The 25,728-nt window shown below is 43.8% G+C and overlaps 1 protein-coding gene across 4 annotated transcripts in view; it reads right to left on the bottom strand.

Moving 5' to 3' along the window:
* Positions 1-270: 270 nt before the first annotated feature.
* Positions 271-25,728, bottom strand: part of SEC24D (SEC24 homolog D, COPII coat complex component) — a 123,885-nt gene continuing 98,427 nt past the window's right edge. For all 4 annotated transcript variants that reach the window (XM_058666913.1, XM_058666914.1, XM_058666915.1 and 1 more), the window contains exons 14-23: positions 23,512-23,628; positions 21,078-21,248; positions 18,723-18,819; positions 18,100-18,245; positions 16,923-17,061; positions 16,011-16,129; positions 10,485-10,664; positions 7,881-8,072; positions 4,024-4,113; positions 271-1,906 (exon numbers count right to left, since the gene is read on the bottom strand). In XM_058666913.1, coding sequence (XP_058522896.1) covers positions 1,766-1,906; positions 4,024-4,113; positions 7,881-8,072; positions 10,485-10,664; positions 16,011-16,129; positions 16,923-17,061; positions 18,100-18,245; positions 18,723-18,819; positions 21,078-21,248; positions 23,512-23,628 — 1,392 coding nt within the window. In that variant the 3' untranslated portion in view covers positions 271-1,765. The remainder of the gene's footprint in view (positions 1,907-4,023; positions 4,114-7,880; positions 8,073-10,484; positions 10,665-16,010; positions 16,130-16,922; positions 17,062-18,099; positions 18,246-18,722; positions 18,820-21,077; positions 21,249-23,511; positions 23,629-25,728) is intronic.

Here is a 25,728-nt window from a genome sequence, read left to right as displayed (position 1 = left end):
GCCTGATAGATAGCATTACAACTGGGGTTTTCCCCAAAAATCCACATAGTTGTTTCCCCCTCCAAAGCATTGCTTTTTCTGGTGGAAACTGATAGGTGTTTCTGGAAGGAAGGTTTAGACTCTTTAGTGTCTGTCATCTGATGGGAATTGAAGTTCACATTCAGATTACCTTTCCGTGTTAAAAGAAGCTAGAGGCTTTGGTTTGTAACTTAAAGCATCTCCATCTACAAGGGCCTCACTGGTGAGTTTATCTCTGGAGCACCTGTTACCTGGACATTTCTATAGTATGAGAAGAGAGCTGCTTGAATTTTAGGATTTCACCATGGTATTCTTGGCATAGCAGCAGCTACACTTGGAGGAGTCAGCTTGTCGTACTTTTCAAGATTCTTAGCAAGTTTAATAGCATTTACAGTGTGTTGGGCACCATTCTAAGTCCTTTACATTTATTCAGAGGTTTCTAACCTGCCCTCAGTCAACAGGCTACTGTAAAAGGGGTTTTAAGTGTCTCAGTATATTTGTTATTTTACTTCATGACATCTACTCATGTGTAAATAGACCTTACTGATGATGTAGCAACACATGAGGCACTACAGTGCTTTAGGGCTTTGTCTCCATGGGTGAGGAGGCTGGCCATAGGATTAGGGTTGCTGTACGAATAAGTGTACAGATGTTCACCTGACACGGTGTGGTTCTTGGGATGTGGTGCATATGCAAAATGCTTTTAGTTATTGTTATTATTCATATCATTAGTACCAGAGTCAAACAGGCCAGGCACACCTGTGCTGCACCACTCCAGGTTAGTCTCCTATATTCATTCATGTTGGCCACATGTAGCCCGTTCCTATTTTGCTCACGGGCATATGGTAGGGAACTTGTCACATGCCTTCGTCAGGCATACAGTCTCTTGTGTCTTCTATATTTATTACCTAAAACTGCATTTAACAAAGAAAATTTTGTGTTCCTGATTTGCTCTTTGTGATCCATTCAAAGAACTTTTTTTTTTTTTTGGCCAAGATATTTTGGGTACCATCCTTATTTTGTTTTAGAATTTCAAAATAAATTTTGAAAAGGAATAATTCTACCTGCCAAGTAAGAGTACATGAAGTGATTTATTGATCTTGGTTAAGATCCATTATATACAGGTAGAAACCTTCGATATTGTACAAAGAGGCATCAAGAATATTGATAAAGAGTTTTATAGACAACTGGAAACTTGTTTTAGCATACATAACATATAATTATGGAAAAATGCAGAACACAAATTGTTCCATCAGAAAGAGTCCAAGGTTATTAAAAGTCTGCTGTGCAAACCTTCAGCTGAGAAATTCAATGGACTTACATGGTTTTAAAAAATTATAATGTAAAAATTAAGTTGTTTGCCCTCACTGCAAATGGGAGAGGAACCAAGACAACAACTTTTTCCCAAATCTTTACAGTTTGAAAAATAATTTATATGTCTAGCTCAAAGAAGGAAAACTGAGAATGTTTCAGTCCTGTAAACTATGCTCTTCATGAAATGCAAACTACACCAGTTTAAAAAATGACAAAGTTGTGCAATCAGAAATAGACTGTTCCCTTTATGGTACAGCTGTACCCTCACTGGCTTTGTACCTGAGCACCAGGGCTGAAGTTCTAAATGCCATCCTGGAAAGCCATTCTGAGAATGAACAAGAAATCAAAACTAGTCTGTTATCATCTGCAAAGTTAGGCACCAAGACGGAGATTGTCTTCTTAGGAATGCAATGTTGGGACAGGGAAGCTTGCATCAATTCAGCAGCTGACAGATCTCCTTGTGAACGCAACAAAGGAAATCCATGTAAGACGGCCCTCCATAAAGTCCTTTGTCCTCCACCAGGAACTGCCGGAAGACCATCTCTGGCTGCTCTCGCTGCTTCACTATCAGGAGCTGGGGAAAGCAAAGAGCAGTAGAGGGTTAGGTACTTCTGAATGCGGCTCGGTTCTGTCCGTTTTGTTTCCATCAAGCCCTGTAACTGTCCTCTCTGTGAGAGGGCCTCGGAGGTAGACCAGGAAGAGCCAGTCAATCAGCGTACAGGGAAGGCTGACAAACCGTGAAACTTCAGGAGGACAGTTTTCAGTGGCAAAAATAAGACACAAGCAACAGCACCAGGCAGGATACTGTCACTTGAGCCTTGCAGGACAGAGGCAGACTCACAGCGCAATCCCTACTGGAGGATCAGGCAACATGACCCACATGTGGCTGGCTGACAGATGGCTAGGGACTTCTCTAAGGCAGTGGGGAGCTTAGGCACAAATAGCTTGAGTGTGGGGTCTGATGAAGGTGCAGGAACTGGTAGCACCATGCTGGGATGGTGCTAGACAGGAAATGTTGCAAATGTTTAGGTGGGAGAGCATGGTATGGGAATTCAGGGCGTGGTGGTGCAGACAGTAGACTGGTGTGTGATATGGAGGTTAACACACCGGGGAGAACTATTCCCTGTTCGGCTCCCTTCTCAAGGGCTCTGCTGCCCAGAACAGTGGCCGCAAACTGCCACATGTGCTATGGAGTGAAAGGAGCCTTGTTCAAACTGAAATTTGATGTGAATCAAAGATGCACAATGGAAGTGTAAGACTTAGCATACAAAGGAAGATGCGAAAGGACTCAGTAATTGTTTATACTGATCGCAGGTGTAAATGATTATTTTTGACATACTGGGTTACATGAACTATTATTTATTATTTTTCAAATGTGGCTACTCCACAATAGGGAATATGTAGCTTGCTTTAGTGGGCAGTGCTATTGTAGGGGAAGGTATCCTGGGGGAAGAGGCTTGAAAAGGGGACAGGCTGGTCAAGAATACTGAGTCTACTCTCCACCCCATATGCTCATCTGAACAAGTAGAGGTTGACCTAAATGGCCAGAATTTGGTACTTATTGGGCTGTTGGTAGGGTTAGCTGAACTGTTCATGCACAGCAGCGTCCCTCCAGCTGCCTCCTATGTAATTAGCAGGAGCCAAGTTCCGTGTGTGTGTGTGTGTGGTGGTGGTGGTGGTGGGGTATGGGGGGGCGGGACAGGGTCTGCAGGAGCAGCCACACCAGCTGCCATAAGGAAGGCCTGTGCAACTGCAACCTGCTCCACCCCTACTTTTGTGTTATGTTTTTTAGCTCTCAACTAGAATTCTGTCGACACAGCTTGCTTTTCCCCCTTTATGTGTATTTTGGCCTGGGTCCTAAACTTAATGAACTTCAAACTACGGCACTGACCCAATAAAAATGAGAACAGGTGATAACTGCTGCCCCTACTACAATTCAGCCAATTCCATGTGGATTTAGGATGTGGGATGTGTTGGCTTTCAGTTGTCAGCACAACGAACTGGGAAGTGGCACTGACATTTTTCATTTCAACATGGGAAGCAAAACGAGCCCCTCATAAGAAGGTTAAGATGTACACCTGCTGAACCAGAATCAAAGGGCATATTTTTTTGGTGTGTTTTATATCCTGTGGCCATGAGTGTGCTGCTTCCTGTCCATGTGGGCAGAAGCAATGTGAACTAGCCTAAGGGATGGGCAGAATGAGATACTGAGGAGAGAAGTACTGGAAGAGCCCATTCTTCTAGAATTTACTCTCTTCTCTGGGAATGTACGGGGAGTGTTCATACTGCTTCTCTGTGGGGTATTTCCTATTGGTGCTAGTCATAGAGCTTCCTGCTTCCTGTGGTACTCGCTGCACAACCTCAGAAGACAAAGCCTGCGTGCCCACGATGGGAGGGGTTGACACAACAGGAAATGCATTGAGTCCTGGCAGAAACTCAGGTCAGTGCAAAGTGACTAACATCCTAGAACTCTGTGACTACTAAACCCCTTACTAAGACAACTCATGCTTAACCCATGGTGCCAGCTGTTTACTTCTGTACATTTATGATTGGTAAGAAAGAAGATGTACTAAGAAGTTAGTGATGGCATTCTATCAGATTATCATCATGAAGATATAAATCAGTCATTTTAAAAGTGTATAATGAAATAAAAGGCACTTGAAGAAGGGAGGAAAACTTCATTTTCTTTACCTTCATGGAATATGGCTTCTTTTCCTGGATAATGCTCATTATCATTCTGAGTTGTTGAGAGAGTGGGTTTCCCACTTCAGGTAGTGATGTCTAAATTTAAAAAAATCAAAGTTTCAGTACAACTTAAGAATAGTTAAAACGAAGCAGCAAGAAGTTAGAAAGTTAAAAACATCCTAAAACCATACACTTCACTAGTGCCTCAATTTATTTACCTGAGACGCAAAAATGAAAAAAATGCACTAGCTGTTCCTCATTTTTATGGTGCACGTTCCTCTCAATGAACAAGTTTATTTTGAAAATAAAAACCCTCCTCTGGGATGTGACACCACAGGTCTAAGCTTCCCTGTGCGGTATTCCTGCAGGCTGCAGCCCGAGAGTGTACAGTCCTGTTCAGGGTGTATACTTCCAGCCCCCTCTGAGAGGAAAGAGGCAGCAGATCCCTGGGGTACTCCTGTGTTTGGAAGATGCCACCCATGTGCTGCCAATCCAAGATCAATGCAAGTGGCCACCTGGAGCTCTTGGCAACCTGGAATTCAGCTCCATGAGGCTTCCAGGAGACAAAGGATCTGGATTTTGATTTCTGTCCCAACGACAAAGTAAAATGCTAGTGCTTGACAGGGCCCACACGGTGGCCTAGAAGGCTAATCCTCCACCTGTAGTGTGCTAGCATCTCATGTGGGTGCTGGTTCAAACCCTGGCTGCTCCACTTCCAATCCAGCTCCCTGCTTATGGCCTGGGAAAGCAGTGGAGGACGGCTCAAAGCCTTAGGCCCTTGCAGCCAAGTAGAAGACTCAGAGGTGTCTTTACACTCCTGGCTTTGGACTGGCCCAGCTCTGGCTGTTGTGGTCACTTGGGAAATGAACCAGCAGATGGAAGATTTCTCTCCTTCTGTCTTTAATTCTGACTTTCAAGTAAAGTAAATAAATTTTTATTAAAAAACAAAACAAACTAGTGGTCACTTATCGTCAAAAATTATGTTCAGAGCCAGTGATTCCTCTGTGAGTAAGCCACTCCAGAGTTGAGCCTTATGTTGCTTCACTCCAGTCCTCAAGCCCCAGGGAAAGATCATGGATGACATTCCTCAAGACACCCTAGGTATGTATTCTCTGACATTAAGGTAGATCCTTTTACTCAAAAAATAACAGTATGCATAATTCACATGCATGTCCTAACATGCCAATGAACTAAAAAAAGCAAAGAGCTCACTTTGGTTTTGACATTTGTTCTACTTTTGGAAGAAGGCAAAGACGAGGAATACTAATGCAAGCATAGATCTGCCCATCGCTGCTTCGTGGTGGACAGAGTACCTCATAGGTTTGTACAGCTGAGCAAATATGCACTCAGCATTTTCTATGTTGATGCATTAACACCCAGAAGGAGGCTTCCTTCAATTTTATAAAATTGTTCTTCAGACTCATAGCCTTTTATCTGTTGAATTCTAATTTTATCATTTTTGTTTAAAAAATATTCTTTTAAGATTTGTTTAGTTGAAGGCCAGACTTGCGTGCACATGCGTGCACGTGTGCGTGCACAAACACACACACACACACACACACACACACACAAATCTTGCATCCATTGGTTCATTCCCTAGAAGGCCATAATAGCAGGGGCTGGGCCAGGCTGAAGTCAGGACCTGGGCCACCACTTGCTGCTTTTCCTAGGCCACTAGCAAACAGCAGGATTGGAAGTGGAACAGCCAGGACTCGAACCAGTGCCCACATAGGACACCAGTGCCGGAGACTTAAGCATAGCCCACTATACCACTACGCCAGCCCCTAAAAATTACATTTCTGATCATTCTTTAACTCCAACTACATAGAAATTTTACTTTTAAATTACAGTCTTGACTTTTTTAATAAAAATTATTATTATTTTTTTAATTTGGAAGGCAGAGTTGGAGAGAAAAAGAAACAAATAAAGAGATCCTCTATGCACCGATTCACTCCCCAAACGGCCACCACAGCCAGTGCTGGCTTAGGCTGAAGCCAGAAAGTAGCAGCTTCATCTGGGTCTCCCATGTGGCTGCAGGAGCCCAGACACTCAGGTCATCCTCCACTGTGTTCTCAGGCACCTTAGTCGAGAGCTAGGAAGTGGAGTAGCCAGGATACAAACCCATAAGGGATACTGGCACTGCAGGCAGTGGTTTAACCTGCTGGCCCCAAAAATCTTAATCTTGAAAGTGATCATTCAAAGGGACTAATGTCGTCATTATTTTACAAACATACATCTGGTGTGTAGAACAGATATGTAGCCCTCTAAACTGCGCACGTATCTATGTAGTCTTGAACTTGAAACTGTCCTTTTCTATGAAATACTAAAAATCTCTGAATTTAACACTTGGAGCAGAAATAGAGTGCTGGAACTAGTCTTGCAGTATCTTGCCATAAAAATGGGTAAGGCAAAGTCTACATGCTGCGACTGCCTGGCCAGTCACCCTCCAGCTGGGAGACAGGCACCACCACAGCAAAGCTGCTCATGCCACAGCAGCCAGCAAGGAAGGTCTGGAAGACATGTGACTCTCAGATCCTAACTGTTCAATGTCAAGATGCTTTAAACATAATTCTTTGGGGCCCGGCAGCATGGCCTAGCGGCTAAGGTCCTCGCCTTGAAAGCCCCGGGGATCCCATATGGGCGCCGGTTCTAATCCCGGCAGCTCCACTTCCCATCCAGCTTCCTGCTTGTGGCCTGGGAAGGCAGTCGAGGACGGCCCAATGCATTGGGACACTGCACCCACGTGGGAGACCCAGAAGAGGTTCTAGGCTCCCGGATTCGGATCTGCGCGCAGCGGCCCATTGCGGCTCACTTGGGGAGTGAATCATCGGATGGAAGATCTTCCTCTCTGTTTCTCCTCCTCTGTGTATATCTGGCTGTAATAAAATGAATAAATCTTTAAAAAAACAAACAAAAAAACATAATTCTTTGTATTCATTTTTTTACAAGAAACCGCAATCTCTTTTGCTAGGGTTATAAAAGGAAGTGTGGCCATTTTTATGCATTATTTTGTAATTCACTATGGATTTAGCCCACAGGCCAACACCTACGGAAGATGTCTGTGTTCTTTTTTTTTTTTTTTTAAAGATTTATTTATTTTATTACAAAGTCAGATATACAGAGAGGAGGAGAGACAGAGAGGAAGACCTTCCATCCGATGATTCACTCCCCAAGTGAGCCGCAACGGGCCGGTGCGCGCCAATCTGAAGCCGGGAACCAGGAACCTCTTCCGGGTCTCCCATGCGGGTGCAGTGTCCCAAAGCTTTGGGCTGTCCTCGACTGCTTTCCCAGGCCACAAGCAGGGAGCTGGATGGGAAGTGGAGCTGCTGGGATTAGAACCGGCGCCCATATGGGATTCTGGGGCGCGTTCAAGGCGAGGACTTAGGCCGCTAGGCTACGCCGCCGGACCCAATGTCTGTGTTCTTTAGAGAGCTGTCTTGGCACTGGGGAGGAACCCAGAGCACAGGATGGAACTTGGCTCCCCACCGGCCACTTGCGGCAGGCCTCAAAGACTGACTCTCTAAGCCTGACAGACTCATCCGGGAAACCCCACCGCAATGGGCTCTTCACTCAGTTGCTATGACAGTGAAATGAAACGGTGCGGGGCAATCAGTGCAGAATGAATGGCGTATGGTGAGTGTATTTTAAAGTCATGTATTTTAGCTGTCGGATAATACTATGCCGGTCACTTGATCCCAGGTAAGTGTTATTCCTCAAAACATGAAATTCTCTCATTCTTATTTAGAATTGAAGACTTGGTGTTCTTTTTTCCCCCTTCTTTTGTCACAGGTGGTTGCATATCAAATAATGTTTCAGAATTTACACTTTGCCTATCAGCACAAAAACAATGAAAAAGTACTCACCATGTCTGTATTGATGTGTGCAAAAGATGGCACATTAAATATTCCTTGGATCAGTTCGGGTGGGCTGCTGACTCCCAGCCACAAGAACATGTTGAGGCCATTAGCCAGGAGGAAGATGCCTTCCTCTGAGAGGCGGGACTCAGAGCAGCGGACAGCAGCCGGCAGCCCCGTGCTCTTCACATCCAACGTGTGCTGTGCAGGCAAAGGTGATGGTCAGACAGCCCTCCCTTCCAGGGCCTCCCGCACTTCCTCCCCCTGCCCTCTCCTGGTCTTCAAGGTCACTTCTCTCTTCCCTCGCTCCCCCACGCCATTCTTTTCACAGCGTATTTCATGAGTGTCTTCTGTGTGCCAGACACTGTTCTTAGTCAAGAGACAATAATCCTCGCCTTGCAAAGCTATTGACTGTGGGAGAAGAGACAACATAAGTCAACTACATAGGACTGAAGATGGTATCAAGAGCCACGATGACAAGAAGCAGGAAAATGGAATAGAATGTGCCAGGGTAGAGGCTGGGCGTTCTAGGGCGAGCTGCAGTGGGCTGGAAGGTTTAGTGAGAGGGAATAAACTTGCAGGAAGGAGACATGGGACTGGCTGGGGGTGGAGCATGCACCATGGAAGGAAAAGGCAGGGCACAGGTCCTGAGGCAAGTGGCTAACTGGGGCATCCAAGGACTGCTGAAGGCACTGGTGGGGCTGAAGGAGAGTGGGCAAAGAGAGAGTGATGGACAGTAGGTCAGAGAGAAGGGGGGCGTGGGGAGGAGTGACAGCATTGGGCAATGGGGCCACTGGCTTTTATTGTGCTGGGAGAGAGTGTGTGCTGAGCAGAGGAGTGGCATGAGCTGACGATCAGCTTCGCAGCAGCATCCTCACTTTGGTGCTAGAAGCAGACAGCAGCAGGTGTTGGGTGATGTGAGCAGGGAGCCTCATTAGGAGGCCACAGCCAGACCCCACCAAGGAGATGAGCATGCCTGGATCTGGGTGGAGCAGATGAGGGTGCGAGATGCTGTTAGGCTCTGGGTATGTTGAGAAGAAAGAGTCACCATGTGTGCCCATGGTGCTGAGAGAACAGTCAGGGTGATCCCAAGACTCTGAGCCACAATAACAGGCAGGAAGGAGCAGCAGTGGATGGAGATAGAGATGACTTCAGGAGAAGCACCTTGCACATGATACCTCCTAGGAGGGGTAGTGCAGCCAGGAGTCCGGTACAGAGGTGTGGCTGGCAACATGAACTTGGGAAACAACATTGTGTAAAGGCCTTTCAGATCAGGACAACAGATGAGGCTTCCAGGGGTCAAGAATGGATAGAAAGGAGACACTTCCCCGTGAAGGAAGGAAGCAAGTGAAGGAAGCAGCATGACTGGCCACTGAGTAGGAGAAGAGCCAAAAGAAGCCTTTCAGGAAGTATTGATCATGCGTGTCAGATGCTCTGGGCAAGTGCCCACGGATGTGGCAAGAGGCTAGTCACCTGTGACCTTGGCAAGACAATCTCAGCAGAGTAGTGACATGCTTGACTTTACAGTTCTAGTCTCTTTGGGTCTCTAGATCGTTAGTCATCTGATTTGATTCAGAAATCAATCATTTATAATAGCTTCCAGCTAATCTTTATACTTTGTGAGAAAATTAATCTTTAATTCCCAACCCTATTTAGTTCTGCTGACACTGTTATTAAGAGCCTGAGGATGAATTTGAAGTTGGGAGTGAGAAGTCCCTATCAGCCTGCCCCTCTCCTCTCCCTCCACTAAGACCCGCGGGTCCCAGGGTTAAGGAGGTTCGTTGTAAGGGGCAGGAACATTCAAGACATGAAGCACTGACTAAAAGAAAAAAAAGAAAAGAGAAAGCAGAGTGCATTGTTATATTGCCATGGAATTTCTCTGAGGGCTAACGCACAACGTGTCTCACAGGGAAGGGATCTTCAAATCTGTCTTCACTTGTAAACTGCCAACTGCACCTGGGCAATGCCACTCACAGACGATCTGATGAAATGCAGGGACTCCCAGCTACTTACACATTGTATAAAGGCAGACCTGTGGGACTGGGGTTGTGGTACATGCTCCTTGTCTATCACTCTGCCATTCAAATAATACATAAATCTTTACCAAGAAAACAGACTGTGTGCACTGAGATCTCACATACGCACTCAGCACAAGCTCTCTGGATTCTGTCTATACAAAGCAGATTTCTTCCACACTGGAAGCTTAGCTTGCTCCAGTTTGTTGATTGACTTCTCACCGAAGCTACGCAATGAAAGATCATGAACTTGGGGATAAGGAAAGCAAAGTAGCTACCTGAAAAGGTGACCCCAAGACTTTGAGCCATAAGAACAAGCAGGAAGGAGCAGCAATGAATGGGATGGAGATGACTTCAGAAGGAAGCAGGAAGGCCCCGGCTTCCCTCCACTCCCATCCCATACCAGCCTGGTGCCAGGCCGAGCACAAGCTAATGCACATGTGCGACTCGCTATGAAGAGCCCAAGCTCTAAACCCCATGCGGCACATCTGGGAAACTTTCGTGGCCTTAGACTTTTCCTCTAAGAGACCACAGATGGAAAAGGCACACAGTGCAGTTCCTCAGCCTTCCGTGAAGCGCACCGCCACAGCATGCTTACTATGGGCAGGAGTTGTGGGTAGAAGAAAAGCTGGGAGTCCGCCACGCCCATGGTCATGACCAGCTGTCGCTGGTATGCCCGCTCATCCGTGGAGATCTCGGGTCTGCTGAGCAGCACACAGTTTTTTAATAAACTGTTCATGTACACAGGGAAGACTTTCATGGAATCTGGTAGAATAAGCTGAAAAAGAAAAGAGGTTTGTTTCATACACTTGGGCTTTACTGAGAAAGAACCTTTGGGTTTTATCAATAAAATACAAAAGTATTTGTTTTGTTAAGGTAGTTGTGAGGCTCACTGGTGGCCCACACAAAACACCAGGGTGCAGTAACTGGCCCACGGTGGGGATTTTGAGAACCACACTTGCCATTATTTTAACTACAGGTGCAGCAGTTTGGCTGGGTGGTTCCCAGCACAGTCGCTGATAGAGGTCATTCCAGTTCTGTCCTTTAGGACATGTGTGACCATCGGCAAATACCTCACCCTTTCTTCCTTGGCTTCCTGGTCAGAACACAAAATAACAAAATGCCAATCCATGAGGATGGGATTGAATGATTACAAGAGTGCCTCGCATCAGTAGAATAGATGACTGATGCTTACTAAACAAGTGCTTTCCTAATCTGTATTTCCAAAGTTGATCTTTTGAGTTCAAAAAGCAACGTTTCTAACTGTCCACAAATACTGTGTCTTTAACTCTTCAGGAATGCTGCCCATCAGATAGAATGCCATGATGTCATATAGATTCCTTATACAGTGTCAGGATGCAAGGAAGAGTAAGCAATAATTCCTGTCACGAGATGCCCGAAATCCACTGAGGACAGCAAACACAGATCAAACATAATAAGGAGACTGCAGTTCTAGACACATAAACTATAAGACATGGAGCTCAAGTCCAGGCAGGCATGAATCTGGGGATTTCCCCGTGTGCTCGGTTCCTGGCACAGCTGGGGGAATGCAGCAGAGAGCCCTGGTAGCATGCTGGCCTGGTGTGCTGCCGCACCAGACTCGGAAACTATGAATGGGCCTGGATCTTGGGTGTGTGGTGGGGTAATGTCCCAGGCCAGCACACGTGCCAGGAGCTTGGGACCCTAACGGGCACAGAACTCATGGCCAGCACACCACCCCACTGGGAGACTGAGCTCTGGAAGGCTGGGCTGGGGAACCCATGTGTTCCTGGGCACAGGGACTGTGGATTGATCAGGGCAAGGGGAAGTGTGGGAAGGAGGACCATTGAGCAGACTTACCTGGATTGCCTCCCAAATCATTTTATGACAAAATAGTTAATAATTGAGTTTGATGAAACTGTTACTTCCTTCCAAATAGCCAAAGGAAAAAGAGATAATACTAGATAGATACCTGAAACACATAGCCTTTACACTCACCATTTCTTTGTGGCTTTCTATCTTTTTTTTTTTTTAATGCTTTATTCTCTTTATTAAATATGAGGAGGATATAGAAGTAAACAAAATTGTGAACTCTGCAAGCTTCACTAATTTTTTTTTACAGATCCTCAGTATTTATATGTATTTGTTTACAATCACCTGTGAGGTTGGTTTTTCAAATCCTCCTCGTACAGATAATGAATCGAAGGAGGGAGTGGTTTCATTATCTTTCCCAAGGTCATAGGACCAAAAAATAGGAAAACTGACATAAGCACTTAGTGGCTTTCTATCTTAAAGATGATAGAACGTATGGTAATCAGAACCCACCGTAAAAAGAAAATTTCCCTCAGGGCTCCGCTGGAATTTATCTCTCAGCTAAATCTCTTCATGCCACAGATCTCATGATCTACACTAAGTAAGAAATGTATAAACTCAACTTTCCCATTGGCTCAGGCAAGCGCACTGCAGAAGGACACTTCTTTACAGTTTGTTTCCCTTCTCAACTTCTAATTTCTTTTCCAAGAACCAGAGCCAATTACATGCCTATTTCTGTGCAAGAGCAGAAAGCTCTCTGCTTCCTGTAATTCTTTCCCTTGCATTCACATTCTCCTCTAACAACACCTGGTACTGGGTTACTTTCTCAGTCAAGGAAAACTATCATCAGAAGATGCAGCAATGAGATTTATGATCAAATTCCAGAGCCAGGGGACTCAGTGCTATTTTTAGGCTCCCTACCAGTTAGACATTTTATATATTACTATAGATTAAGAATGACCTCAGATTCCTACTTAAAAATATACATAATTTTTAAATTATTATCTTGAAATGTCGCTGATTACTCCTAACAATTCTGGTCATAAGAAGATATTTCAGAAATCTGTTGTCCTATATGCCACAGAGAGGCAAGCTTCACTTACAAGGACAAGATGAGGAAGAAAACAGAACTGCTAAACTGATGATGAAAAACAATGGAGTTACAAAATGAAACAAAACAAGGGGCAGTCTTGTCAATGATCTGAGGATGGGGGAAGAAAATATGACAAGATATTACTATTACAAAATCTTCCCCCTGATTCCATAATTCCCTCCACAAATAGCTAGTTATTTTTGAACTGTACATTTACATTATTTAAAAATCAGAGTGGTTATGTGAGACAGAAAGATCTCCTATATTCTGGGTCACTACTAGAATTCTTACAACTGGGGCTGGGCCAGGCAGAAGCCACAGCTAGGAACTCAATCTGGGTGGCAGGGACCCAGCTACTTGTGCCACCATCACTGTCTCCCAGGGAGGGCATCAGCAAGAAGTTGGAATTGGAAGCAGAGCCTAGACTCCAATCCAGGCACTGTGATATGCAAAGTGGTGTTCTTCCTGCTCACACCAGATGCCTGCTCCAAGTAACTTTCTGGTAGGGGAAAGGAGGGAGTGGCGAGGCCCATTAGATTGGATTTGGGAAACTCTCTTTTGGGTTTTGAACTGACAGATAAGGTAAGAATCAAAAATAGGCCAATCATTTCTTTGCAGCTTAGGTCATCTGACTTGCCTTTTGAGGCTGCTGTACTCCCACATAAAGTAATATATTTAGGCTCAGATCAGGGAACTTACAGGTTTAATTTAAAAAGTGATCTTGCTTATGTATACCTACATAACTGCTTTCATATAACTTCCAGTTTTATGTCTTAATTCACCACCAGAGCAGGTGCCTTCTTATGTTTCGTACTGAGTGCCTGTTTTCGCCTCAGCCTCATCTTGGCCCTGGCAGTACAGTATAGGCAGTTCTGCTGAATCCAGTTTCATTGAGTATATTCTCTGTCACGTTCTTGCTTGGCTGCACTAGGGAAACTAGGGTTCTATAGGAAATGGTGGAATTCCCTTAGGGATTCCTACACGGCTACTATTTCTCAAAAGGGAATTGAAGGGAAGGGGCACCAAATTTCTGAAGTCCAGTAACTCTGTAACTAGGGACCTTCACATGGAATTCAAAGATAATGTGAATTATGTATGAACATTTGAAGCCCCCTTTTACTTCCAGTGCATAGTATACATTAATGTTACTGTTAACAGTTTTATAATCTCAACATTCTCCAGACTTTGTGAGAGATATTCACAAGGGATCTATTTCTCATCACTTCATAAAGTGTATCATATTGAAGGCTCCCTTGGAACTGGGCTAATGGAAAAAGCAAAGTCTCAGGGCAAGAACAGGAGTAATTGCTGTCAATCTATTCAGAGACAATTTGGCATCACAATATTTTAACCTCATAAATAACTGTGTGACCAAATGATCTAATAGTAAAGACAATGAGTTGAGCTTTAAAAGCAGAAGGAATGGACACTTTTTTTCCCCTTAAATGGGCAACAGAATCATTTTTGACTTAGTGTTTGAATCTAGTTGTTCAAATACCAGCAAATAAACTTCCAGGGAAGACACCAACTGTGCCTGTTCTGCTTCAACTAAGCCTTCTGGAGTGTGAGATACTCCAGAGACACAATTGTGCCTCCAGAACACTAAGTCAAACAGCACAGCGGGGGCAGGATGGCCTGGGGCCTGCAGCAGAGCCAGGCTGGACGCTGGGTCAACTCTTGGAGCAAGCAGGCTCTGCATCTGTACTGAGCTGGAGTTTAAGGAAACAGCCAGTCTTCTGAGTAATAAAAAGGACTAGATATTCATGTAGTCTCAAGACTTGTTGCTATGATTATCAATACTAGATAGAAGAGATGACAAACACTTGGGACAACATGCAAAGGAGCTTTCATAAAAAGTCCAATCTAATAAATAGACAGGTTTTATTTTCCTTGTTTACCTAGATTCTAAATCTGGACTCAAACTTTAATTGCATCATCTTTTGTGCTAAAGGGATCACTTCTGGGACTCATACAAATCTTTACAGCAGTCATTTTTAGCAGCTAGATAGTTATCCCAACTGCTCCTCACCATGCTCTCTTTGAATACAAATTTTATATTAAGGTACTCAATACCAAGCCATGAAAAATGCCATCTAAATTATACAGACATAGAGATAATGTGAACAAGAGAATAAGTGTGAAAATTAATGTGGGCCTGAGGTTTTACTTTTTTTTTTTTGTAGCAGGCTTTAAATGAGAATTATTTAAGATTTTCTAACATTTCAAAAGACTAGGTGATGGCTAGAAACAACTCTTCCAAAATTCTCAACATTTATTAAAACCTTTTAAATATAAAAACTCTAATGCTTATATTTATAAATTATATTTATGATTATAAAATATACTGTTACTGCCATTAGCTCATGGAAATTTTGCTAACAGGCTGAAGATGTATTTGTGTGTACATGGTTCACAACAAAAAATCCATTTCTATATACAAGAGAGAGCTGTGCTCATGTACTTTCTAAATTTAAAAAAACATAAGTACACTTGAAAAGATTTGTTTAATTTCATTTGAACTGTGAGGGATAAAAAGAGAAAGAATGTGTGTGTGTGTGTGTGTGTGTGTGTGTGTGTGTGTGTGTGTGTATGTATGTATGTATGTATGTATGTGTGTGTGTGAGAGAGAGAAACAGAGTTAGTTTTTCATCTGCTCAGTCACTCCCCAAATGCCCACACCAGCCAGGGCTGGGTGAAGCTGAAACCAGGAGCCCGCTACTCAGTCTAGGTGGCAGGGGCACAAGTGCTGAAACCATCTGGTATATAGGTTGGGGGCGATATAGGTTGGGGGATATAGGAGGGAGCTCGACAGGAAGCAGATGAGTCAGGATTTCAACCAGGCAGTCCCATAAGGGATTGCAGGCATCTTCAAAGCAGCATCTTCACCTTTGTTCAGACATTCATCCCGTGGTGGATACATAACATTTTTGCGTGCAGTAACTGTTTGCCGGATATATATATATATATATACATATATATACACACACACACACACAATTTCTGATTTAGGAACCTTGTAAAGCTAAGCTTTTTACTATCAGTCATAAAATAACTACAGTTTCTCAAAATTGTACTCTCAATCTTCTTTGCTCTATGGTTCACCATACATCATCTAAGTGCCTATAAAATCACAAACTTTCAATAGTCGGGTGCTAAAGGAAAGAGTAGTTGTTTATAATCCTTTATTATCTACTTTTTTGTGTATAACATTTTAGCATCAAAGTTCAATAGGTGGCTTACCTGGCTTGCTGCAGATGGACTTGCACAATTCTTTCGGTAACACGCCAACATATGGGCAGTCTGGTTAACTAGAATTTCCCGAATGACCTTCAAAGGCTGGTGCAGAACTGCTTTAAAAGCTGCATGCACACATGCGCACGTGCGCACACACACACACACACACACACACACACACACACACACAAAGGAAAAAGACATCAAAGTCTTAGCTCCTCAAATAATAGTGAAAACAACAAAGAAAATGTTGCTGTTATCCTCAGGCGACCAAACAAGGCTAACAGCACTTACACATATTCAGTCATTTGCTAACAGTCTCCTTCTGATGAACCGTGATCAGCCCTTGGGGAACTTGGCCTACCTACAGCAAAAGGTCCTATTGGCCCTAGAATTACATTCAACATACCAGGAGACAAGGAAAGCCAGTTTGCTTTTTTCTGATGTAGAATTCCTATGGGTTGGGGTACCTACTTCTTCCAAACTTTTGTGCAGACTCTCAGGAGGAAAGCAAAAGAAAATTCCACCTGCTCTATTTCATTGTCACCATGAGATGGATAAGTGAATTCAGTGCAACAGTAGTGATGAACTCATTCCATTATCCTCATGTGTTGGGGGTACTCTTAAGTATCATAATAACTATCTATGTGTTTCCTTCCTGAATTCCCACTCAGACTATCTCCCAGAAAGAAAATGAAAGCAATCTTTACAGCACAGTCCTGAACTGAGCTATCCCAGCTCTTGGTCTAGACTCAGAGATGTGGACCATTCTCCCTCATCCTTTGTTTTTACACCAGTTCTGCCTCTCCACGCCAAATGGCTGCATTACCACTGGACTTCCCAGCTCCTGACTCCACTAACCCACCAGTCCTTTCTGAATGTGAGGTTTACTGAATCTCGGGATTAGCAAAGTGTTACCTGACTTGGCAAAGAAGTTGATGAGAGCATCCGTCTCACAGCTCTTGTACAGATCAGCCAACTGTGAGCTGCAGTTTAAGCCAAGGTTGTGAATCCGAAGTCTCCTCTGACCACTGATGGTGGTGTAGAGCAGAGCACACTGCAGAAGACACACAAGGTCAGGAGTTGAGCTGGTTCACACATCCACCCATGTGAGCATGACCTTATTTACATTTATTACATTTTTCACATATAAAAGGCCTCTAATTTCCCCACAATGTTTTCTACTATAGTTGAAGATGGGTATAAGTAATGGAGAATAATGGAAATTCATTTCGGTTTTCTACAGTTGGACTAATCACATGTAAGTATGTGTTCACATCTCCACAGCTGCTCTGCATGTCCACACATCTCTGACTGTATTACCAAGGACACTGAGGTGGAAACAATTCTCTTTAGGACCACAGCACTGACCAAGGGTCACTTCCCTTAAAAGCACATAATCAGCTCTGATAACACCTTAGGTCTGACGGTGATGAAATATACATTTCAACAATGCCCACACATTAACCATCTGGGATTAAAAAATAAACATCAAACATCTTTCTTAATGTCAATCTCTCTCCTTCTTTTAAGTGGGATACTAGTATTTGAAAACCACAGTCACTAACTATATATTTTCCTTGTTTTAATTCAAAATCTCCAAAGTGCCTAGTTGATCTTACACATTATAAAGCTAGATCCTGTTGTACTTGCTTATGATAAGGTGTTCACAGTGGACCAAAATATGCCTTCCCCTCATCAAATTCACCTACTGAAGTCCCACCTGTTCTGATAACTCAAAATGTTACTGTATTTGGAGGGGGGGTTTCCAAGAGGTACGTTATAGAAAGTGAGGTCATTGGGATGGGAGCTAGCCCAGTATGTTCTGGCAGCCTACCAGGAGGGTGCAGGTGCTGCAGCCTGAAGGGCATGGGTGTTGTGGGGAATCAGCGTGATTCAGACCTGTGACTTCCTGTAAGTGTAAGCATGAACTGACGTATGAGGAAACCGTAGAGTATTTTAATCTAGTGACTTTTGCCTTTTGAGAAACATGGCTAAATTTTTAAAAATGATGAAATGGATGTGTTTAGTGTTCCCACTGATCAATGTTAGTAATGAATTATAAAACAAAAGATGGGAATTAACTTTCAATTACCTGGATCAAAGCGCCAGTGTCCTCACTAAGTTTGTCATCGTGCTTGAACTCCACAGTCACTGCCTTGTCACAGTCAATGGCTGCCATCTCTACATCAGTAGTGTTGTTCATATAGATCCCACCAAAGAAATCAGTGGCTCTGAAACCTAAAGATAAGCAAAAGGGGAAATTTTGCTTTGCTTTAACTACACTGTTACTTTGTTCATTGGGCTATTCATCTGAAGAAGCAGCAATTTTTTTTTAAAAAAGGACAGAAAAAGGGTCCGGCGGCGTGGCCTAGCGGCTAAAGTCCTCGCCTTGAATGCCCCGGGATCCCATATGGGCGCCGGTTCTAATCCCGGCAGCTCCACTTCCCATCCAGCTCCCTGCTTGTGGCCTGGGAAAGCAGCTGAGGACGGCCCAAGGCTTTGGGACCCTGCACCCGTGTGGGAGACCCGGAAGAGGTTCCTGGTTCCCGGCTTCGGATCGGCGCGCACCGGCCCGTTGCGGCTCACTTGGGGAGTGAAACATCGGATGGAAGATCTTCCTCTCTGTCTCTCCTCCTCTCTGTATATCCGGCTTTCCAATAATAATAAAATCTTAAAAAAAAAAAAAGGACAGAAAATGGCATTGACAATAATTACCTGTGCTGGTACGAACCCTCATAATAGCATCAAAGCCTATTTTCTTCGTAATATCATTTCTGAGGTCGTTCAAGAATTGTTGCCTATCCAAGTGCATCTATAAAATAAAGTATGATTAACGCCCACTAGATGGCAGCAAAATACTTAGCACTTTCATTCTTTGTAATCATGATTTAGGGCATTTATATCCACATTATATGTATGTTTGGTTAGCAAATATATATGATACCTTTACACAATGGTTCTTATAGCTTTTCAAATTAAACTCACAAAGTTTTTTTTCATTTTTATTAACATTTGGAAGGGGAAATCAGTTATTCACTTTAGCAGATGGGACAACTGAGTGTTTAACTGATCCACTTGGAGTGTAGGGCTAAAGATAAAACTAAGATGCCAGCATGTGAGGAGGTTGGGGACAGCCCTGTGGGGGCAGGTCCTCTGATCTGACCACATTCAGAGTTTGGTGGAGCTGACTGAGCTGACAGTCTCCATGCCTTGGGAGCTACTGCTGTGTCACCGTACTTCTGAAAGCTGTTCCAAATCCCAGGATAAGCAACATTCACCCATAACACACTTGTGCACAATCTCAGCAGGGCGGAGTGCTCACCCACAGGAGTGAGCAATCGGGAAGCAGCAGCGCCTACTAGTGGTCAGAAGAAACCACTGCCACCACCACAGGAGACAGGAGACAGGAACGCATTCCTCCAAACACAATGGGAAGGAGGGAGGACAGAGGGAAGACACAGCCATAGCTTTTATGACAATCTTTTTAGCTTTGTGCAACCAACTGAATGCCTGCAAGCCTGCTGCCCATTCTTATTTCTTTCATGTAACAGTGAATGGAAGTCTGTTAAACAATTTTACTTGAAGATGAGAAAGAAATGCTACAGTATGATCTGTTTTTGCAACAGAGTGATATAAACAGCTGAACAGCAGCACAGCCAAAATAAACACTCTCAGACCACAAAACATTTCCTCTCTGTTTACAGCTTAGAGGGTTTTCTTCTACTGGCTTATGAAAGACTGTCTTTTTTAGACATAGAGGAGGAATCAACAACAATTATTCATCTTGAGATAAACAAATATCCATTATTGTATCAGAAACTACACAGAATTCAAAAGCATACAGAACCCTTTTAAAAGTACATTACAACACTGCCTCTACCCACATATCACTTGGTGGTATGTGCTTTGAAGTTAAGTCAGTGTAGATAGTCATATTATCACATGGCTAAGGGCCCGAGCAATGATCCCAGTATTGCTCCTAAATTCTTGGACCTGTGACTAAGAAATGGAAGATGGAAGAATCCTTTTTGGTGAACTAAACACATTTTTTTCTGATAAAACTTATTTCCTTGTGAACACATGAGCGTCACTGTACTTCAGTGTATAGAATCTGAGCAGAATGAGGAGGAGGGAAAATTTGACATGATTATTCAGGGCTTAGCTTCTAGAGGTGGCCTAAGGTTTCTAATGTGTGGAAACTGACCTGGATGCTCTTTTTTTTTAGTCTTATTTCATTTGCAACCTTTGGTCTAATCAAGTCCCTTAACAAGAGTATAAAGTAAATATGAAAACATTTCATATAGCTCAAAGAAAAAAACTATGCATGGATTTCAGAATTTCTTGTGTCAAAATAAATGTATTTTTAAATGACATTTTCTACACGCTTACCAGAGAACAACCTTGTGGATGACTCAAAAACAGACGATGACTAACATCTGTCATTTATGTTACATTCTTACTCTTGTTTCTGCACGGAGGTGCATAGTTTAGGGGCCTACTCCTGACCTCATTTCCTGAGAAGTGGGGTGACTTGGTTGGTCAGGAAGTTTGGGGAAAGGAACTGGTTGGTGCAGCTCGTCCCTTCCCGGATCCTGTTCCTGTGGAGTCAGCCCTCGACATAGCCAGCTTTCAGGACAGCTTATAGCCAAGCCTCCCCTGTGTCTGTGTGTGTGCATCTGCCCAGTGCGGACCCACCAGCTGCAGCCCCAGGTCTGCTGGTGTGGAATTCTGACTACCTCTCAATTTAGGCTTGGAAGAGAGTGGCGATGTGAGCTGACCCTCCAAATGCCAACAATTTAAAACATCCAGTCACTTTTTAAAAACATTATCTTGAATATGTCTGATACAATATCTACTCCCCCCATTACGAAAGCTGACATTGATATTTCACTCTGAAGCTGAGTTAATTCAATCTGTTGCCAAGCTCTTAGGGAGAGTGAAATTGCAGGGTTGTCCACTTGCACTTGAACTTATATTTGTGATCTACTCAGAGGGGGTCACAATTTTCTTAACCTGTGACTGAAGCCCCAAAAGGAGAATGCAGGAGAAATCAGAGACGACGTCACTTACCTGGAAACTGTTGTATTTGTAAAGCGTTCCCCCGGTGAGCTGAGGAACAAGGCCCAAAGAGGCCACATCCACATACTGGTTGGGGAAGAGAAAGAGGGTCACGGAGCAGCCGTGGGCCACGCAGTCCTTGGCCAGCGAGTCGTAGACATTGGTCTGGGGCTGGAAGAGTATCTGGAGAAAAGGGTGCAAGAAACAAACAGAAAAAGTAGAAAATGCTTTTTAAGTTTCCATTGAATTTTTCTTAATTTCAAGTTTATTCATTTTGTGAAAGTTACAGTGAAACAGAAACAGAGACAGTGAGCAACAGAAAAAGAGAAAGAAAAATAGAAAGAGCGAGAATGAGAATGAATGAGAATCTTCCATCTGCTTGCTTACTCTGCAAGTTGCTAAAATGGCCACAGCTGAGCCAGGCAGAAGCCAAGGCGCTTCATCTGTGTCTCTGACGTGGCTGATGGGCCTAAGCACTTGAGCCATCCCGTACTGCTTTTCCAGCCTCTTACCAGGGAGCTGGATGGGAAGTGTAACAGCTGGGACAGAACCTGGTGCTCTTAGGGGATGATGAGTTTGTAGGTGATAACTTACCCCATGACAATACCACACTGGCCTCTCTGTTGACTTCTTCTTCTTCTTCTTTTTTTTTTTTTTAAAGATTTATTGTTATTGGAAAGCCAGATATACAGAGAGGAGGAGAGACAGAGAGGAAGATCTTTCATCCGATGATTCACTCCCCAAGTGAGCCACAATGGGCTGGTGCGCGCCGATCCGATGCCGGGAACCTGGAACCTCTTCCAGGTCTCCCACGCGGGTGCAGGGTCCCAAAGCCTTGGGCAGCTACTCTGGGAGAGTGAACCAGCAGAAGGATAATTTCTGTGTCTGTGTGTTATCTGTCTCTACCCCTCTCCTTCTGCCTTTCAAATAAATAAATGAATCTTTAATAGAGAAAAAATGTTTATTGGGGCCTGACACAATGACTCCATAACTAATTTTCACGCTTGCTCGCACTAGGATCCCATATAGGTACCGGTTCGAGTCCTGGCTGCTCTGCTTCCCATACAGCTCCCTGTTTGTGCCCTGGCAGAGCCAGTTGAGGACGACCCGAAGCCTTGGGACCGTGCACCCACATAGGTGACCCCAGAAGAGGCTCCTGGAGAAGCCAGGACTTGAACAGGCACACATGTGGGCTGTCAGCACTGCAAGCAGTAGCTTTACCTGCAGTGCGGGCCCCTGCATGAACTTTTCAAGTGCCCTCATATTAGTCTCAAGCACAGATGAAATATGCGCAGTACAAAATACACATTAGGCGTTAGAACAGCTCAGACATTTCTTACATATGGCAATGTAGGAGATATTCTTGAAATTCAACACAAGAAATTAGAAATTAACAAAAAGGTAACGTATCACTACATTGAAACCACTGAAATGTGAACACTCAGATGAAATAAAGTAGAACTTAAGAATTAAAAACCTCATTATTTAAATCATCAGTAAAGAAAATAGTCTTTAGCGATTTTATTTGGAAAACAGAATTAGTTGATAATAAATGAATCCAAGAAGCTAGAAAAACAGCAGCAAAAATAAGCCTCAAGGAAGCAGTGGCAAGGAAACAATAAAGTAAAAGCAGATAACAAATCAAATTTCCTCTATTCATCCTCTATGGCAACCATTCTAGCACTCAAATAGAGTTCATAAAAGCTGGAGGTTTTTCCCAAAGGCCTCAAGATGGGAAGGAATCATAACCATAACAGAAAATATTGAAAACTCTAACCTCTAATAATTGTTTATATCGATCATGCTAAACCTATCCAAAACTATATCCAAAATAGGAGCCTGGGGAGATTGATGGTCACAGATGGAAACGGGGTCCGTAATAATCTCTTTGGAAAAATGACCAATGGGCAGAGGCTTACTGAACCGGCACCCATATGTGCCGGGGATTCCGGGGCGTTCAAGGCAAGGACTTCAGCCGCTAGGCCACGCCATCGGGCCTTCTGTTGACTTTTTTTGTCTATCTTCCTTTTTTACTTTTTTTTTTTAAAGATTATTTATTTTTATTTGGAAGGCAGATATACAGAGAGGAGAGAGATCTTCCATTTGCTGGCTCATTTCAAATGGCTACAATGGTCAGAGTTGAGCCAATATGAAATTAAGAGCTAGGAACTTCTGGGTCTCTCACATGGGTGCAGGGGCCTAAGGACTTGGGCCACCCTCCACTGCTTTCCCAGGCTGTAAACAGGGAGTCAGATCAGAAGTGGAGCAGCCAGGGAATGAACCGGTGCCCATATTGGATGTTGGCACAAGCTGAGGATTAGCCTGCTATGCCAATGCACCAGCCTCCTCTTCCTCTTACACAAAGGACACACTGCCTCTTTTCTTCTCGCTCCTCAGAAATGACACATGGACATTTCCGAGAGTAACTGCTTACTGTTGTAATTACCTTCTCCTTGTCTGTATTAACCAGCTTTTTGTCATCTCGGTTTTTGAGCTTCCCTGGGGCTTCAGCAGTTGGCAAGGACGAATGGAAAATGAACAGTTTTCCTGGACACTCTGCTGCCTGAAAAAAAAAAGGATGGGGGGGAGATGTCACATAAAACACAAAGGAAGACATCATCTCAAGACAATCAGACAACAAATGAACATACACAAGTTCTTTCTATAAGCCAAGCATTAAGTTCATCTAGATCAATCTTCACACTGCCCTCTGTGTCCTTGGGCAGGTACTAATCAGCTGTACAGAATGGGCAGCTGAGGCTCAGTTGAGGGTAGGGCATGCAAGCTGCAAACCAAAGACCTGCTATGTATGGACATATATAGGTATGTTTTATTTTTCTATTACATGATTTATTTTTATTTGAAATGTAGAGCTACACACACACACACACACACACACACACACACATACAGACACACCTTCCATCTGCTGGCTCACTCTGCCCCTCAAATGGCTGCAATGGCCAGAGCTGGGCTGATATAAAGCCAGAAGCCAGGAGCTTCTTATGGATCTCCCATGTGGATTCAGGGGCCCAAGGACTTGTGCCATCCTCCTTTGCTTTCCTAGGCCATTAGAGGGAGGTGAATCAAAACTGAAGCAGCCGGAACTCGAAACCAGCAACCATATGGGATGCCGGTGCTGCAACAGAGGTTTAAATTACTACGCTACAGCACTGGGCCAAAGACCTGCTATTTTAATACAAACCTATTTTAATAGAGGTTTGTATACCAGGAAGTATTTAAAAAAATTTTTTTAAAACAACTGAAATGATTTGTGTTGTGCTGAGAATCCTTTCTTAGGTAACCTACAGTAGTCTTTCAAGTGCAAGTGAATTCTGTAATATAAACAAGCAACAGAATTCCCAGGATCGTGGCACACTGGAAACCCTTAGCTGAAACCTATAGCAAATGCAATGGAAACAAAGGTGGTACTTCAAGGAAAGAAGCACAAGAATGTAGTAGTGGTGCAGCAGCAGAGCCCTGGACCCCGCTGTAAGTCATGATGGCAAAAGCAAAACTGTGTTGTTCAACTTCACATGTCTGCAAGTATCTGGGAAGCAATAAAAACAAGTTCAGGTTCCATAAACATGCATTCAATATTATGATTACTGAAATCCCTCTTAAGGAGCTGGGAAGTAATATACCAAATAAGATTTCCTGAAATTAAACGATCCAATATATTGCCCCTCCACCTGCATCCTGTCTTTCTCCAAAGCACACTGCACATGGAGCAATAATTCTGATTGAGCAACTAGCTTTTCTCTTTAAGAATCCTGAAGGTGCGCTGTTGTTGCAGCATAGCAAGCTAAGCCTCTCACTGTGGCACTAGCATTCCATATGGGCACCAGCTTAAGTCCGGACTGTTCCACTTCTGATCAAGCTTCCTGCTAATGGTCTAGAAAGGCAGTGGAGGAGGGCCTGGATCCTTGGGCTCTGGGGGACCACATGGGAAACTGACCAGCCTAGCCCACTGTGGCCATTTGGGGAATGAATCAGGAGATGCAGGGTCTCTCCCTATCTCTCCTTCTCTCTCTGTAACTCTTCAAATAAAAATAATAAATCACAGGAAAAAGAAAATAATCCTGAAGGTGAAGCCAGAGATGTTGTGTAGTGGGTTAAGCTATCCACTGTGATGCCTGAATCCCACGTGAGTCCCAGCTGCTGCACTTCTGATCCAGTTCCCTGCTAATGTGCCTGGGAAGGCATTGGGGCCTCAGCTACCTACACGGGAGTTCCTGGATGATGTTAACTCCTGGATTTATTGTATTTCAGTCCCTGATCCCACCTCCAGCAGATGACAGTTTAAAGGTCTGTGGAAGCTCAGTCTGAATCTATCTTTCCAGTTTATCTGTCACTGCTCAACCCTGCCTTCCCTTGTACTTGAAAATTTCAGCCTTGTAAGTCTCTTGCTTTTCTGGAATACACCAGATCTTTGCACATGGCATTGACTTCATTTCTCTGCTTCAGCCTGGAGCTGTTTTTGCAAAGGCCACTGTAGGTGGCGTGCATGGGTAAGACTGAGTCAGTTGTCAAGGTATGTGCTGTTAGATCAAGATGCTTAGGCTTGGCAATAGTGGTGGGTGGGGGGCATTTAAACTGGCTGTTTGGATGGCAGTGGAGACATCTAAGATTCACACATGGAGTGCCTGGCTTTTAGTTCCCA

The sequence above is a fragment of the Ochotona princeps genome, chromosome 7, assembly GCF_030435755.1.
Source record: "Ochotona princeps isolate mOchPri1 chromosome 7, mOchPri1.hap1, whole genome shotgun sequence".
Taxonomy (NCBI): Eukaryota; Metazoa; Chordata; class Mammalia; order Lagomorpha; family Ochotonidae; genus Ochotona; species Ochotona princeps.
The sequence above is the reverse complement of the archived record's forward strand: the minus strand, read 5'-3'. Positions and strand labels throughout refer to the sequence as shown.